The sequence below is a fragment of the Galleria mellonella genome, unplaced genomic scaffold (genome assembly GCF_026898425.1).
Source record: "Galleria mellonella isolate WM207_F2 unplaced genomic scaffold, CSIRO_AGI_GalMel_v1 utg83, whole genome shotgun sequence".
Classification (NCBI taxonomy): domain Eukaryota; kingdom Metazoa; phylum Arthropoda; class Insecta; order Lepidoptera; family Pyralidae; genus Galleria; species Galleria mellonella.
The window spans coordinates 1,112,136-1,131,134 of record NW_026442162.1 but is presented as its reverse complement, the minus strand read 5'-3'; the positions used below and the strand labels follow the sequence as shown (position 1 = coordinate 1,131,134).

The window sequence follows — 18,999 nt, the reverse complement described above, 5'->3', positions numbered from 1 at the left end:
ACCTAGTCTGTTTCTTTGCCAAAGCTGGTTTTTATCGTATAATTGTTGGATCGATGGCGAACGTGAGTGCACGTGCGTCAGCGGCGAGATTATGTTTCGTTTCAATTGCCAATTCACTGATAGGAAAATCATAAAAACATATTGTCTAAATTGGCTATGACCTAACGCGCAACTAATTGAAACTAGTGGATTTTGGTATATTTACTGAGGTAGATTTTAAATTATTTTGGAAATAGCGTAAAACATAAAGAAATAATTATATTAGCTAAAAGAAATGAACAGACGGATACCTAGGTGTCATGAGAAGTTGTTTTTATTAGGACTAAATACTATCCTTTTGTAATTATTCTAGTTTGATCTATGGAGTTAGGCATTTTGACATAGAGTTTGAGCAAGTGTTTTTTTTTTAAAGGTGTAACTTAGACAGAGCAAAATAAGATTAATCGAAATGATAAGCAGTATAATTTGCCATGTGGTCTAACATACAATAGGCCACCTCTTTTTTTCTATTGGGTGTTGTAAGAGGTGACTGAGGGAGCGTAATTGTCGAGGGATGGGCAACAGCGTCCTCTTAAAATGATACCAAAACCTAACTACGGTTGCCAATTCGCCTGCTAAATGTAGTAACTACTGGCAAATCTCTCTTTTTGTAGAGGTCTATTTTCAGAAGTGGGCAATTGACGGTTGTTTTGATGATGATAATGAAATTAATTCTAATCTTATTTAAAAATTCACTCGTAACTTGATGTACTAAAAGTTACGGCTTGGCAAAAAAGGTATGAGCTCTCTACTCTTAATCTTATTAGGTATAGCATACAGCTGTATCATACACACTGAGTTGAATAATATCCGTAAAGTACCTACTCACGAGACACTTCCGCTGGAGTACTACGCAGATATCGCGGTGTTAATATTTGAATCATAAGAGGCTGCATACACGGAGCGATAATTGAAATATCCTGTCGGTAGATCGATCACGGATCGCAACGAAAAATTCCGAAAGTATCTTATGCGATCGCTATATTTTTCAAACAGTCTTCCTTCACAGGCACAATGTTGCTGAGTGTTTTTTTTTGTAGTATTTGAATTAAATGTTGATGCTTTGTTGATAGCCTTTTTGAAATTACTTGTATTTTTTAGTTTCTTTGATAATTTGGCAACACTGGTATGGTCTACTGCGCAAGTCCGATGTCCATCCACTTCAGTTTGTCTATTTGCTGTCTTGAAAATCGGTATATAGCTGTATTGAACGTGCGTTTCCAACTTAAATTATTAAAAGGTTAATGATTTTTTAAACGGATGAAAAAGGATTAGTAATGGTAAGTATATGCTGGTAAGGTACTAGAAAATGACGATAAGAAGACCAACGAAAAGTCAACTTCACAACAATGGGACTATAAGTCCAATTCTTAACATACCCTCCATCCAGTAAAGGATTGTCGAGATTATCAATTCGATTGATCGAAGAGATGATTCTCTCCGTGTATGTGGGGCTTTATGTGTAGTGTGTCGAGGGTTGAGGTTGCGGACAGCGGAGCTCGTACGGCCGTGACCCTGTCTGTATGCCGACTGCCGGCCGCGGGCCCTATTTACATAACAACGCGTAGAATCCGGCGTTAACAGCAAACGCCACGCAACCTCAGCGATTATCCAATTGAATGTGATCGAGAGCGATGAATGATTGTCTTGGATCTTGAGAACTGCTAGTCTCCGTGATACTGTTTAGAGATTCGAGCTAGACTCGATGTCCGCCGATGTTTAAAGAACGCTGTTTGTGATTTGAATCCGGGTTTAGATTTATTGCGTAGTTGGAAATTTCAATGTTCGTAATTATTTATGTCCATGGTTCAGGTCTATAGGCGGCGGTTACCATTTTCCATCAGGTTGACCGTTTGCTTGTTTGTCATTTTAGTTGAATAAAAAATATATATATATAATAAATTTAAAATATATATAACATAGTGGTTTTAAATTTCTCGTTTTGAATTTTCACGATACTCTTATGTCTGGATTTTACGTGTCACAAATTGCCACGTCACGTATGAATGTACCTAATGAACACTTGGGGTAAACAATTTATGACTTCCCAAATGATAGACAATTCTTAAGATTATAGAACGAATTGAAAGGAAGCAACTTTGTAAAAAAAACCGTTGCACTCACTGTATAGAAATTTGGTTTTCTATCTATATTCTACGTATATATATAAGGTTCTCAAACTTCATACATCGGATAGATAGATAGTAATAATATAGAGAATAACAATTTTGCTACACTCATGTGCTTCGTCAAATCGCGGATCTAGTCGATAATAATAATTAATTAATTTAATGATAGTCTATGGTATTAACGGTAATGTGATTTTTTTATTAAATGTATACACATAAATAAGTCAAAGTTTATTATATAGGTTTTTTATATATTGCTTTTTAACCGACGTTATTAGTATCTTAGATAGTATATTTTTATTATTATAAATTGTACATATTATTATTATAATATGTACAAATAAAAAGCACTGTGTAACATCGAAACGAGTTGGTAGTGAAAAATCGTTATTATTTAGTACTTTTTCTGATAAAATGATAAGACGATAAATGATTACTGATTATATTAAGTTGATAGGTGTTGGAGATTTTTGAGATATCATATTTCGATCGCATCAAGTATTTGATAACGTCATATATCAAATTTTAACTTTAGGCTTTAGATAAACTTTTTTCTTAATTTTCATTAGTGATCTAATGTAGTTGTCGTTAGTAACTTATTTGTAAGTGAAAATAGCACGTAAATATGATTATGTTGTAGTTGGTGTTTTATTTCGTATTGTATAAACATCATTGTAATTCAATATATAGGTATTACAAAATATTTAATTGCAAACTTAAATTTATATGGTGCGGCATCAATTTTCCTGTTGAGTGTGTATAATAAATTGTATGAATATTTATCGATCTAGTTGCTTCAAATTTCTAGAAGAGCTATTCCATTTTAGTTTTTAGATATTGATAGTGTATTATTATTATTATCTATTTATTTAAATCTCTTACTTAGAGTAAGTGTTCGTTTTGATTGCAGACTCGGGAAAGGAACATTTTGGTAATAGACGCTTTGATATTTGAATATACGCAAATTATCTACTCTACTTACCACCTTATTAACAGTTTCTTTTATTTACTTGCTTTCAAATGAACAATTTAGCTTAAAAGAATATACAAAACCAGAAACACAAATAGCTTATAACTGATGGTATTCAAGGCTGTTTTTTTAAAGATGAAAATAGAATACAAACCCCATTAATACTATTAATTTATGTTGGCAGGGTATTAGTGATTCTAGATAAAGGTGAAGTTAGGTCAGTTGGCTCATTCTAAATTAACCACGATGGTTTCTAATGAGGATTGCGTGGAGGCAAACTGATAGGGTATATTACAAGCAATGGGGTCATTGGTCTCCGCTATCTACAATTTATTGGGCAGGCAGGGCAGGGATATAGTAGGTTTGTTATGTAAACTTTTAGGTTAAAATTTAATCTACGAAGAGATTTAATAGACATTTGATATTTTTATTAATAAAGGCAATAACAATAATAAATGGTTTAAAAGTAATAGGCAACGGTTAACATAGTTTTAGACAACAATAACAAGCTTTTTTTCAATTTATTGACGTATAATGTTACAAAATACTATTAAAACATGTGTATGTAACATCTCACTGTAATTGTATGAATATAAAAGTTTTATTGTGTACATCAGTCAGAAATTGTTTTATTATATAGTCTTCACCTATATCAATATATTATGTTGTTATATTTAACAAATTATTTCTTTTATAAAATTAACAATGATTCATGTTTAAAAATGACGTACGTAACTGAATAATGAATGAACAATAGGTGTTACTAATTATCTAAAGTCTCTATTTCCTACAACAATAAAATTATTAATTACGCTGATAATTAAATTTTATTAATAATTTTCAGTTATAAATAGTAAAAAAATTATACCATAACAGATATATTTAAAATTGTAAATAAATAATAAAATATTTCTTTGTTCAAAGCTTTTTAGGAACAAAATGGCACGATTTTAGAGGCAGTGATCCATATATTGCGACAATATTTATTCTAGATGTAGGTGACGACGCTTTATCATATTTTTCATATGAACGCTTTCGCAACAGTTAGGTATGAGTCGGCGCTTCCGAGCGATGTTCATGCCACGATTGCTGACACAGATTGAGGCTTATCCACGCAGAACTCGTGAAGCGAAGTGACAGCTAGCAACAACCTATTTGAAACGCAAATATTGAGTGGAACTGTAGATGTATGTGCTCATGCTAATATTGCTGATATGGCGATTTTAAATATGTGTAACGCGTGGCGCGGTCTATCTATCTAGTTACGTACATAATAGATGCATTCGTACAATTGCATCACTGCAAATGGGTGACGAATGAGTAGTGTGTATTGTGACTAATTCCGAACATATTCCTAGTCAAATTACAGTTGGCGTCTGATAAACTACTGCACTACTTAGTAGGTCTTTACTTACCTCGAGGTACATCTAGTTTATTATCGTTTCACAATGACAATGATTATTTTATACTTAATTCTGTTTTATGGTGCCACTACAAGAAACAATATATAGAAATCTTTGTCGGTGAATTCGTGATTAGCCATTTTTAGGCAGTATGAACTAAATTTATTTATTTTAGAAAATAAATTTCCTAATAAATTGTTTTTCTCTTGTTGCAGGCTGAGTGTGAGAAGTGTTCGAAGCGGATGCGGCGCAAGCACCTGCGTGCGATGCGCTGCTAGAGGCCGCGATGGTTGGCGTGGGCGTCGCGGAGGGGGGCGGGGGTAGCGGCGGCCCCGCTGACAGCTACTACGGCGAGTACTACCCCGCGGAGTCATACTACGTGCCGCAGGAGATTTGCCCACATCCGCAGCAACACCCGCAACATCCACATATGTGTACAGTTCACACTGAATACGGTCAGTATCAAATTGGCGAAACATAGGTATAGACCATCGAAAATGTAATAAATTACTACGTTTTGGAGTGACTTAGGTTGGCAAATAAACCAAACATACAAATAATATACTTTTAGTTACTAAAAAAGTAATTATCTATAATTTGGTATTTGATAAAACAGAATTCAAAATGTAATGGATATATGTATGCAAGTATCTACCATACAATATTCAATAAAATCCATTTAGCCGTTTGAGAGTGATTGAATACGAAGTATTTTTATAAACTTTAAAATTTTCAGTTAATACTCGTATTAGTAAAATAATAATCAGGCACTGATAATTTTATCTCAATGAAATACGAACAATTTAAATAAAAAAAAAAAAACATATTTGACAGTGTTCCTTTTCGAGCAAGACAGTGACCTCTTTTCATGGGAATTGCGAACCATAGCTTGACAAACGCGGTCCTATAGAATGCTCATTATTTTATTAATTTAAAAAATATATAGGTATATAATAATTCACTCAGCCGTTTTTGATAACATATAAAAACGTTTTTAAATTGTATGAGATAATTTTGTAATTATGAATTGCATAATTTACGATTTGCGACCGAAAGTAAAACATGCAATTCGTAATTACAACAAAAAATTAGTTCATACAACCGCATTAATTAAGAATCGTGCAAGATGTAACAAATTGTACCCGAGAGAAACCCTTTTACCTGTTGAGACAAAGAGATTCAAGGCTCTCTCGAGATGCCTAAAGTATGGCGTTGCTCAAGACTCTGCGGTTGTTTTGGTTGTGTTGTGCACTGCGCAGGTATTCGAGTCTCGAGGCTGATAAACTACTTGAACTATGCGGCACGTTTCCGCCATAAGCGAGCCACAAAAGTGGATGGATAATCAAACAAAAACCGATTTCCACGAATGTATAAAATCGCCCATTCATAACCGCAGAATAGGTATTGGGCGAACCGTCACCACAGAAGAAAAATAGGTACCGTCACTATGTCAACATAAAGGAAATTGGAATTGAAAATGCCGAGTTAATTCGTCACCGTTTGTTTTATCGGCCACTGACAACAAATAACATTATCTACCTATTTGGTTACTACTTTTAATTTAATTTATAATTCTTACCTATTTATTAGGTATATTAAATATGTAATGTGTATTTACGATATGTTTAATTATTCATTCATTCAAGCATTTTTTGTACGTTTAACAAGTAATACGTACCTACGTAACAGTTAACATATCAATAAAAAAAAAAAAAACTTACATCTACACAATCTAAATAATAATATAAAATCATAATTTTGCTATAAAAGCAATGTGATTAGTCTTCTATATATTTATAGATACCTTTATTTATAGATCTGTTTATAGATTATAAAAAAAAAATATGAGAAAAATCTGTAAGAATATCCTCGCAGATAAAAAAAGGATTTTTTAATCAGTTTAGAACTGACGGAGTTATGAGAAAAAAAAATACAACCAAATTGAGAACTACTCTTCTTTGGCCTTTGTGCACACCTTTGTGCACGTTCAAATCCGTATTTATGAAGAACACAGCCGCATTGAGTAGGTAACAAAATTTTAAAATATAAACATCTTTAAAAAAAATTATAATTATTATACCTTTATATATTTTTATGCCAACTGATTCTTAAATGGAGGATCGGAATGACGATGTCAACAGCAACATAACTGGGTAGAAATTGGAAAAATGACAGCTTATTAACGCGAACTAGAATTGACGCCATGCGCGCGTTGGTTTTCTCCATTTTTTTTTTACAGCACCGAGGCCTGGACACTCAAAACCACAGACAAGCTGAAATTGGATACATTTGAGATGTGATGGAAACAAATGTTCCGTGTCTCTTGGATTGTTCGAAGAATGAATGCATAGTTGCAATTAATTGAAATTTACAGACCAACAGCGGGTCTCGTCTGTAATTCTTCGTCTTCTTATACCGAATACTGAAATACTTTTGACATATAGCTTGAAGAAGCAATGACAATCTATAAAAACCCATAGTAAGTTAGGACAGGTTAGGTAGAAGGTGAAAGACCTAAAGACTGCAGTTCAAGTCGTTGGACAGTTCAAGTGTAGGAGGAATTGGAGATACCGGTGAATGTAGTTATCTAAGTGGCGTAATAAAATCGTAGAAGAAGATGGAGTAAGACAATAAAAGAAGTGGAATGGGGTTTTGATCCTCAAGAATGAGAGACCGATTAAGAGAGAGATTTTAACTGAATTTAATAGATTAATGACAATTTAATGACACATTAATAAGAATAAAAACATCTCGAATACCTACTTATAAAATAATTACAATCATGGAAAATTTGGTTTTGAAAAATGTAAGGTATTAATAATAATTGAGAAGCCATTATTGGGTTACATGGGTTTTATAAGAAGGTTGATTTAGGAAGACTTTTTTTAATGGATGATAATGGAATGATTATCCCGTTTGCGCTATTGGTATACACCGGTGGGACACCAGTGAGGGATGATAAGTGAAAATGAAAGACCAGGTCAATTAGCCTATCGTTATAAATACACCTGGAATTCAGCACGATGGTTTCTAGGGGGACACGTGGAGGTCGACCTGACGAGTTATATTTCTAGCAATGGGACTGGTAATCCGCATTACTAACAATTCCTTTCCCCCTATAAGGAACACTAGGTGCAGGGGATTATTTCTAGTTTTCCTTATGCACTGAAATATTGTTTTATTTATTGTTATGTGCCATATTGTATTTTGATTTTTTAAAGAACGCAAGAAACAGTTATAAATTCTGTGTTTCTAGTTATTATAATAGTAGTAGAAAAATTCTTAAAGGAAGAATTCTTTATTAATTAATTTACTTATCAGTGTTATAACAAATAATATCTATATTAAATAGGTAATCATTGAAATAATATGGGCATATTACAGCGGGAATGCCAGTGGTGACGTCAGCGGCGATGATGCCGCAGTTGATGCCGCAAGTAATGGATGAGAGCTTGCGGCACTACCTGGTTCCGCACCCGCACCCACAGGCGCATCCCCACCACGGACCACACCACCAGCCACCACACCACCAACCACCGCACCATCAACCACCGCCACATCATCAGCCCCCACATCACTATGTAAGTATTGTTCACTTCCAAATATTGCAGGTTGGAATCCAGGTGTTCCAGGAATCGTGTACATACTGATATAACATAATATTAATAGGTACTCTAGTTTTTTTAAGATTACAATTATTTTAATTTATTGTACATCTATACGTGATCCATAATAAGTACTAAAAAAGACAGGCTACATGGCTGTACAGATATTGTCCGTTGCTATATAGACATCATGTTATGCTAAGAACAAGGAAATACATAGAAGGAATGATAAAATAAAAACTGTAAATCATATGGTTACCTCCTTTCTTCTTATGCAAATATAATTAGTAAAAAGAGGACAAAAGATCAACATCAGTTGCTATTTTTCTCAATTCATAGCAGACTAGTGTATAAAAAATGTGTATATAAAATTTTTGTTTATTTATATTACTAGATTATAGATTCGACTTTGTTTTGTATAGAAAGTATGCAAGCTGGTTGTATCTTAATTTGGTAGGATTATACGGCCGTATAACATTTTTTATACACTAGCCTGCTATGAATTGAAAAAATAGCAACATATGGTGTATGTTTCGTCCTCATTTTACTAATTATATTTGCATAAGAAGAAAGGAGGCAATCATATGATTTACACTTTTTATTTTATCATGTCTTCTATGTAATTCCTTGTTCTCAGATGTCATGTAATCGGCATATTTTATGACATATTGCGTTCTGTCTATTCGATTTGACAATGACGGGGACGGACATGACGTCTGAGATGTGACAGTTGACAGCTCGCAATTGTGTTTTTGTTTGCGTTTGTTTGGTGTTTGGCTTGTAAACAAATTCACTAATTTACTTATACTGTATTAATTGCACAATTAAAGCAAGTAATAATATTGGAAAATTTATAATATTCAAGAAAATCAACCATTCGAACTACTATTTACCATGTATATTGACGGTTTGCGTTGCTTGGATTTACATTTACCGCCTGTATAAACATTTGTTGATATTGTAATACAATTTATGAATATTACACTATATGATATATTTCTAGAATGTACAATAATAATTTACCTGCATTTCGTGCGTAAGCGAAACGATAAACCGACCATATTTAGAGTGTACTACTACAGATATATTTCTGTTGTATTCGGCGTTAATCTAATCTTTGCAATGTTATACCAACGGCGATTGTAAGCCTTATCAGCGGTTCATAGTGTTGGCGGTACGTGGCAGTGACGTCCACAATTCGCGGTTGCTCGACTGTTTTTAATTCTTTACATATTTCTTTCAACAAAAATGAGTGATTCTGATGATATCAATAAAGATCCTAAACTTAAAGGAACACCTAAGGTCGGTAGGCTAATGTTCAATATATTTAAATAATATTTAGTAAATTATTTTTTAAATAAGATATTATAACTTTTATATTTGAAACAGTTTAAGTATTGGAATAACTCAAATTCAATTTAAATCACTTTAAACATTATGAAATAAAAGCAATATACTTTTATGTTTGATACCATATATTGTTTTTTTTTTTTTATTAATTTTTTTAAACATTATTAATATGAAAGTGTGTTTATCACTTATTGGAACCTTAACAGCTTAACCATTTGTCATTAAATTTGGTATACTTATGCTATTTGGAATGGAAAATAACGTAGGCTGTTTTTTTTTATTTTGATCAATTAATATATTTTGGTTGATGAGATGAAAATGAGGTGAAAACTAATATTAGAATAAATACATTACATTCTTTTTTATACAACTTCAAATGGTAAACAAGCTAACAGCCCACCTGATAGAAAGTGGTAACCATTGCCTATAGACATGAGCAGTACCATGGATATAACAGAGTTAGTACATTGCTGTGTGTTCCTGGCATGGAACAGGCTACTCCTTTCTCATAGGTGTTGTAAGAGGCAGCTAGGGGAATTTAATGGTCAAGGAAAGAACAGCAGCGTCCCTTTTAAAACATCACCAAAATCTCTACTGCGATTGCTAACCTGCCAAGCATGGCAACTACTGGCAAAACTCTCCTTTGTGGGGAGGATTAACAGCTGATATGATGATGATATCAGTGTATATAAAATCTACATCATTATTTGTTAATAAAAATATAGGTTCCTAAATTTATTAGACTTAGTAGATAGGTATATATTTCAGCCAAAAAAGGAAAAATTGTGTTCAGCCTTGAAGAATTGATTGTTAAGTAAATATGCAACTGTTGTATGTAAAATTTTTGCTTTAACATTAGACATTCATAGTGTATACTTGCTGTAATGCTGTACATCTATAGAACATCTGTAGCAGAATAACTACTGTGTTAGTCATAGGTATTGTAATCCTGAAAATGAAATCTAAAATACTTTTGTAGTAAAGTCACATACATTTTGTACATAATCGAAATTCTTACTAATATTATAAAAAAAATATTTTTGACATGTATCGTAACAAGACTTTGTTACGACTTTTTATATTGATTTTTCTTAAAAATTTCCCATGTACAGTTATCATCTAGTTACAATTTTATTAGTAACATTGCTCTCAGTGGTTTAGCTTAACACACATTTATATGAACGGGTTCAATTTCTGCACAAAAATAAACATTGGAATTCATAAGTATGGCTGTCTGTGTTGGTCTGGGTATTTTCTGAATGTATATATGACTAAAATGGGAGTAAAATCTAATTGCAAAATGAATCTGTTCAGAATTTGTAACATACATGTATACGAATAAGTACACACAAGAAGCAGGCTAATTGAGAATCTTCTTCATTTTGAAGTCACAATAACCAATCTGTAAGGATGCAAACTTGTACCCTTAAGCTAAAATATTTTTAGCTAAAATGTTGAGTGTTAGTTTATTTATCTATTACAATTTTTAAGCAAATGTAACAACATAACTATTAATCATTAATTTTCATAATTAATTGTATGTAATGATCAATCACTAATAACTGATTAATCATATAGAATTGGTTAATTCTCCTTATTTTTTACCCATTGAAATTATTTAAAACAATAATACATTTTAAAGTTGATGTTTAATATCCAAAAACACAGGTTAAGGTTGTTTTGGACTCAGGCAATTTATGGGTCATCATCAAAGATTGCAAGTTTCATTTTATTTTTATTATCTACTTAGGAAAAACATAAACACATACAGTGTGCTGACATTATTTTATATTTTAGTGCATTGAATTAAAACTCAACCTTTAAAAAAGTCTGTGTTTGCTCAGAATGGTGTGGTCACATGTCAGTCTAATGATAAAAGCAATTCATTCAAGGATCTTAATGAAAATTAATCATGTAATTAGTATTAAGATCATTGTATATTTTGAAAGAGATCTAACATACATGGATATTTAGAGTTTATAAATTTTTCAGGGTCCAACAAATGGTGCAGGAGGTCCTCAACATTACTATGGTGCAGGGTACTCACCTCACTACCATCACGTGCCTCAACACCATATGCAGCATTCTCCACCTCCATCGGTCTTCCAAAAAGATGAACGGACACAACGGCAATATTCCAAGCTTAAACAGAAATTGGAACGTAAACAAACTAATAGAAATAATGGTGTAGGTTAGTATATAAATTGCTTTATAATTGTCTTTTTCATTAGTTGAGATGTGTGTGAAGATAGAGTCCTTTGGCATGCGGAATGTGTTTTTTAATGTAATACCTACCGGTTTAACTTACATGTACTTGTAATTAGGTTCAGAAAGCTCGACTAGTTTCGGGACCTCTCGGGACCCTTAATCGTGAGTGGTTGTGACGTGAGCGCAAGTGGTCACATTAAAAAATATAATGTGTACTTCCGAATTTTTTAACAATAAAATGCGAACTGTGGATTTTTGTTTACTATGTAATCAATATATTATGTAAATTATGTTAAACGCTCAATAAAAGTTTAATATAAATAATATAGTATTTTCTATGTGAGTTTCTAGTTTCTATGTGAGTGATGAACGTGTATGGGAGGTTGTAGAAGAAAATAGTTGTCACACCTAGTTATTATGATAACTAACACATGCCAGAATTCGGTCACAAGTGCTTGCTTTGTATAAATAAAAAAGGAAAAATGATTTTTCGTATAAAGGAAAAATGGATTTGATCTACAGTGGAATTGAATTCTGGTGCGAGCACACCGTCGCTGTCACCGCGCAAAGAGTTAAATGGCCGCGGTGGAGGCAGCGGCGGCGCCTCCTCGGGCGCGTGGTCCGAGGGCGAGGGCTCCTCGGCCGGCGCCTCCGTGCAGGACGACGACGAGAACGACACGCAGGCTGTGTTAGATATGCTGTCCACGATACGCACCCCACAGGTACGGTAATAAGGTTTAACAATTTTCGCCAGGTAACAGAGTCATAATTTTGCATATTTTATAGAGAAAAACCTCAATTAATTTACAAGTGTTTATAGCTGGTTGTGCCTGTTAAATATTAGGTAAAATAATTTTTGAATGTTTTTGGCAATGTGTGTGTTTTTGAAAACGTGTAATGTAAAATTTTTGTGTCATTATTATAAAGAAATAAATTGCGGGCACACATAAGAAAAACTATTTTAATCAAGTAAAAAAGTCACTTTTAAACAAAAATTATTTTAATTAAATAAATTTTTTACAATTTTTAGGTGAGCGAAATAACTTCTACGAGTGCCCTAGTGCAATGGAATTCACCCTATCCAGATGGAGTGTCAGTACCTAATTTGGAATTAACATATGACCTGCTGCTTGCGGAACGTGATGTCAAACGATACAAAGCAATTTATAGCGGACCATCGCTCTCGTGTCGGTGAGTATTCTTAAATATTGCAAATTAATTTACTTACTTTGCGTTTCTACGTACTACGTAACTCGTAGTACGTAGAAACGCACAATTTATATTAATTGTTACTGTTGTTTATTGTAATTTTTTTTGTTTCTAAACTGTAATGTTAATAGCGTTCATGTGGTTGGTTAACAGGGTGAGAGACCTGAAGCCGGGCTCCGAGTACTCGGTGTGCCTGCAGATCCGCGCCGGCGAGCTGACGGGCGCGGCGAGCGAGGCGGCCACGTTCCGCGCGCCGGCCGCGCCGCCGGACCGCGCGCCGCCCGCCCGCGTCACGCAGCGCGCGCGCGCCTCGCTGCAGCTGCGCTGGGCCGCCGCCGCCGACAACGGCGCGCGCCTGCTGCACTACGTGCTGCAGATGGACGCCGGCGACGGCTTCGCCGAGCTGGCCCGCCCGCGCACGCGCCAGCACACCGCCAACAACCTGCGCCCGCAGACGCAGTACCGCTTCCGCATCGCCGCCGTCAACGAGTGCGGCCGCGGCGAGTGGAGCGACGAGACCGTCGCCTGGACGGCGGGCTCGCCGCCGCCCGCGCCCGCGCCGCCCGCGCTGCTGTCCGCCGCGCCCGACTCGCTCGCGCTCGCCTGGCAGCGGCGCGCCGACGAGGAGTTCACCCTGCAGATGGACGACGCGGCGCGGGGCCATGGCTTCCTTCCCGTCTACTCGGGCCCCGAGCGATCCTACGCGTGCACCGGTCTGCGGCGCGCGACCGACTACCGGTTTCGCTTGCGATGCGAGACCACCGACGGCCAGGGTCCGTGGTCGACGGAGGTCACGTACCGGACGCTCCCGGAGCGACCTTCCGCGCCCGGCAGGCCCTCTCCACGCGGCAAGATTCACTCGCGCGCTTTCCGGCTCCGGTGGGACCCGCCGATGGACGATGGCGGCGCGACCGTTGCATCCTACACTCTCGAAATCGACGGCGGCGAAGGGTACCGGCCCGCGTACCAGGGCTCCGAGCGGGAGGCACATTGCGATCGTCTGCAGCCGGGCGTTCCGTACCGGGCGCGCGTGCGTTGCGCCAACGAGGCCGGCGACAGTGAGTGGTCGCCAACGGAGACGGTGACGACGGAGGCGACGTGCCCGGGCGCATGCGGCGCGCCCGAGCCGGCGGCGGCGGCCCGCGCCACGCTGCTGTCGGTGCGGTGGCGCGCGCCCGACTGCACGGGCGGCGCGCCGGTGGCCGAGTACCGCGTGGAGGTGGCTGAAGCGGAGGCGAGCGGCGCCGCGCACCTGGCGTACGCGGGCGCCGCCTGCGAGTGCATCGTGCGCGACTTGGCGCCCGGCCGCCGTTACCGCCTCTGGGTGACCGCGTGCAACCGCGTCGGCGCGGGCCCGCAGTCGCCGCCTCTCGAGTTTACGACGGCGGCCGCGCCGCCCGACGCACCATCCGTGCCCACCGCTACAGTAGAGGGACCCGCGTTGCGCGGCTCGAGTGGATCGCGCCGCGGGACAACGGAGCCTCGATCCTCGATTATCGGCTCGAGATGAGTGCGACCGACGTCGACGACGCCTTCTCGGAAGTATACCGGGGCGCCGATACCACCTGCCTCGTCTCGAAGCTGACACCGTTCTCGCCGTATTTTTTCCGGGTGTGCGCGACAAACTCCGCCGGCCGCGGCGGCTGGTCGGGCGTTCGTGACGTGTTCACGCCGCGGGCGCCTCCCGCGGCGCCGACGGGTCTGCGACACGAATCGACCGCCGACAGTCTAAGGCTATACTGGCGGACGCCCGCCTGCCACGGGGCGGAAGTGCTCAAGTATCGCGTCGAAGTCGAGGCGGATACGTACGAAACCGAGGGACCGACTCCCGAGAGGATCGTCGACGGCCTCGCGCCGAATACCGTGTATCGGGTTCGCGTCGCGGCCCTCAACGAACTCGGACTCGGGGACTGGTCCGAGGAGGCGAGGGCGGCAACTCGGCCGATGCCGCCCGCGCCCCCGCAAATCCGCTGCGCGCAAGCCGCGCACAACTACTTGAAGCTCGAGTGGAACGCGACCGGCGGCGACGGCGCGCAGTACTGCGTGGAGATGCGCGCGCCGGAGGCTCGAGAATTCCGAGCGGTGTACCGCGGGCCGGCGCGCTCGTGCAAGGTGAAGAAGCTGCGCGAGGCGACCAGCTACACGTTCAGGATACAGGCGAGCGACGAGCGCGGCGGGCGTGGCGCGTGGGCGGAGCCGAGCACCGTGGCGACCGGCGCCGCGCCGCCGCCCGCGCCGCGCCCGCCCGCCGCCCACCTCCCCGCGCCGCGCGTCGCGCTCGTGGCCTGGGACGCGCTCGACCACGCGCACTACGTGCTGCAGTGTGCGCGCGCCAAGGACGCCGTCTACAAGCAGGTACATTTTTATACTTTATTTATTTATTTTATAAGTAGTTTGTATGTCAGTAGTTATTATTCTAAGGGTCAACGTAGATTTAGTCTCGGCAAAGCCCAAGCGGTATTCAAAATGTCTAATCATAATGTACGATTATCCAAATTTCATAATGCGAATACGTTTTTTTTTATACAACTTAGAATGGCAAACAAGCTGACGTTCCACCTGATGGAAAGTGATAACCGTCGCCTATAGACATGAGCAATAACCATGGACATAACAGAGTATGCTGTTTCGCCCATGATACCCCCATGCGTTGCCATTCCTAAGGACTCAGGTGTTATTCCTCTGTATCCAGTAAATTCACGCCATATCCCACTCTTCAAACCGAAACACAGCCATGCAAACACAACTGCTTCATGGTTGAAACACGAATGGGACAGAGGTACCCAAGCAATCGACTTTTGTACAAAGTCTCTGGTAAGTCGTTCGAAATTTGTGTACTGAGCACTGTTGCGTCCGCAGGTGTATTCTGGCAGCGAGACTCAGTTCCAGCTGGAGGAGCTGGAAGCGGGCGCGGAGTACTTGCTGCGCGTGATGGCGGTGCGCGGCGGGCTGGCGAGCGCGTGGTCGGGCGCGGCGCGGCTGGCGGTGCCGGCGGGCGCGGCGGCGGGCGGCGGCGTGGCGCCGGCCGGCGCGCGGCCGCGGCGCTCGCGTGGCGGCGCGGCCGGCGCACGCTCCCTGTCGCCGCGGCAGGTGGCGCTGCTGATGGCGGGTGGCTTCCTGGTGCTGGCAGTGGTGGTGGCGGTGCTGGTGCAGCGGTTCATGGAGCCGCGGCCGTGACGCGCGCTGGTGGCGGCGCGGCCGCGCGCCCTCGCCCGCCTGTGAGCCGCCTGCGAGTTCGACGCCCGATTGGTGCTAGCCTGAGTCGAAGTCAATGACATTCGCGGCGCGCGTCGTAGCGCCGCTGTCGATTCGGTGTATAGAAAATCAGCGTAGCGCATGGAAACGACTCCCCTGTGTCCATATAATTAGTATATTTCCGCGTGAGCCGGGAATAGTGAATGTGATTTTACTGACGGAGTGTTGGCCGACTTATCTGCCTAAGTGCATTCTAATGTAATGTATTCATTCTTCGCAATTCATTGAGATCCTTACTTTGAGTGTTTTCGTGTGTACTGTTTCAAATTTTATTTTTTCTTTCATAATTCTATACCTTAGATCTTGCATAAAATTATGTCGTTTTCATTTACCGACACCGTTACGAAATCACTTGAAATCTCATAAAAAGAAAATTATTTATATGTACATATTGTGTAGATAAATATATAATCATATCGAATGTATGTAAATTGCTGCCACAGTATAATGGTTAGTAGAATGAAATCTTATTTTGTGTACCTTTTTTGATACATTAGTTAATAAAAGAAATGATGAATGATGCTCTTATAGATCTAAATATACCGTTGTGGTTGAATATTTTATTATTAAATGTATAGGATTGGCGTGTTGGTTGTGGGCTCCTTGTTATGGCCTACTAGCAATTTCATGCCACGAATGGTATTTCAATTAACTACTGTGAATGTTATATGTAAAAAAACTATGCATAAATGTGAAGTTGCCATTTCTATATATGTACATTTTACAGTGCAAGTCTTACAAATTTATCTCAATGTGTATATATATCTTTTGACTTCACAAATTTTCATAATCTAGTCTATGCCTGTGGCTTGTTATTTCGTTTGCTGTACTGGATTGTTAAAAATACTATTATTACTTTATATATATATATACATATAAATACCAGAAACGGTAAACATTTGTTTTAGTAATAATTGAAGTGTACTTCCAATATTTAATTAGTCTGCAACTGTATGTTTTCCATACTGCATATTTTTATAAAATAAATCAGTTTGTTACATGTTTTTATTCAGATTAAGTGTAAGACGTTAGTAAACAAGGTGCTCTACATTTAAAGTTTTGTTATGAGGGGCGTGGTCCCTCGCTCTGCAACGAGTTTCCAGTGTGTGTGCTGTGATCACTTCCTTATGCGAATGAGACTGATTTTACAAATAAATGCTTTGATTATAGAAATGTTCTGTAATGCTTTGACGCCTACGATGTCTGTGCTATCTGCATGTACTGCAGCAAGCGGCCACAGAGTATTGTTTAGAGACGGCTCCTGCCAGTACACGTGTGCAGCACAGACCAACCGCGATATGAATTTGAAAACAGAAACCGATTTTATTAACTCGGATCGCTTAATTAATATTATTGATGTAAAGTGTATATTACTCATACTTTATCACCGATTATTATTTCATTTTTTTTTTTATCGATAAGCATGACTTTTAATTGATGACATACCTAATGTTATGATTAGAATAATTTGTTTATAAATTTAGAAGTTAACGATTTATTGAGATTGTTACCACCCGAAATAAATATGGAGTTGTCACGGGAAATATCGCCAAAATTTAATATTTCAGAATATATTTTAAAATAAATATTGGCGTTATATTACGTTAATTACATTATTAGATAAATTAATAACCGATTTCCATATAGTAGAATAATATTATATTAAATGAATTTCGTTTTAGATTAGCAAAATATCATATGTTTTATTCATGAAGTTAGTAGTAAATTGTCATGCCGTTGTATGAGATTCCCATTTTAAACATTGATGTTTTAGTATCATGGTATCTTATTAATAACTCATTAGTTATGTGGTCTAAAAGTATTGTGGAAATATAACACTGAATATTGTTATTGGCAGGTGAAACTGGCCACATTCAATGTTCCAGTATTCAATTTGAACTCTCTGTACTAGATGCTAATGTTGTTATATGTTATTATAGACGGGACTACATTGACGCATCCAATAGTTGTCTATATTACGTAAATATATAATATTTACTTATCCTGTGATCATCTATTCTATTGTTTCAATATATTTATTAATGTTATCGGAGACATTCCTAGGGTATATGTTACTTTCTCAATTTCTATATTTTTCTTTTATCGTTATTTCTGCTTGGGACAACTGTTTATATGTGTCATTCGCTACCTGTAAGACATTATTGAAACTGTAAGCACAGCTTACTGTTGTAATAATATTTAATTTTCTAAATTTTATAATAACAATGTGCAATTAACAATTTATTTATTCTTTATGGCTTAATATATAATATTTATTTTTTAGAAGTATATAGTGTTTCTATAATTGTGTGTATCCAATAAGGGGAATTAATTGTTCCTATATGAGATTTTAGACACTATACAATACACCGATTGCTGACGAAATTGTGTACTACAGACAAGCATTCCAACTATATTCCACTTGTAAATAGGCCTAACGAATTTTACGACTTTTAAAGAATGTACATCTTGCTTTAAATATTGAAAATGTAAATAAATCATTCTTGAGCTTTGTGTAAGGAGCATGTACTGAACATGTATGACAATGGAAATTACTATGCTATGTTGAGACTAAACGTTTTTAAATTAATGAAATATATGATTAACGGGGATAACATCTCATATTGTATTTGTGTTTGAATTAAGTACGTATAACGAAATGTATATGTTTATAATATAATATTTGATGATGTTATGTATACAATTTATTAAACATGGATATATCAATAAAACTATATTTTGTGTATGATGATTGTTTAATTTATTTTAACTAAACAATTTTTTTTTTTTCATTAAAACAATACATTTATCATATAATTATTATTATAAAC

General features: G+C 38.3%; 1 protein-coding gene across 1 annotated transcript in view; it reads left to right on the top strand.

The window, feature by feature from the left end:
• LOC128202264 (fibronectin type-III domain-containing protein 3a) overlaps positions 1–18,914 on the top strand; it is a 65,787-nt gene extending 46,873 nt beyond the window's left edge. The window contains 8 exon segments of the mRNA XM_052901914.1: positions 4,757–4,996; positions 7,926–8,122; positions 11,489–11,687; positions 12,227–12,426; positions 12,735–12,895; positions 13,067–14,352; positions 14,355–15,268; positions 15,773–18,914. Coding sequence (XP_052757874.1) covers positions 4,828–4,996; positions 7,926–8,122; positions 11,489–11,687; positions 12,227–12,426; positions 12,735–12,895; positions 13,067–14,352; positions 14,355–15,268; positions 15,773–16,090 — 3,444 coding nt within the window. The 5' untranslated portion in view covers positions 4,757–4,827 and the 3' untranslated portion in view covers positions 16,091–18,914.
• Positions 18,915–18,999: the final 85 nt, after the last annotated feature.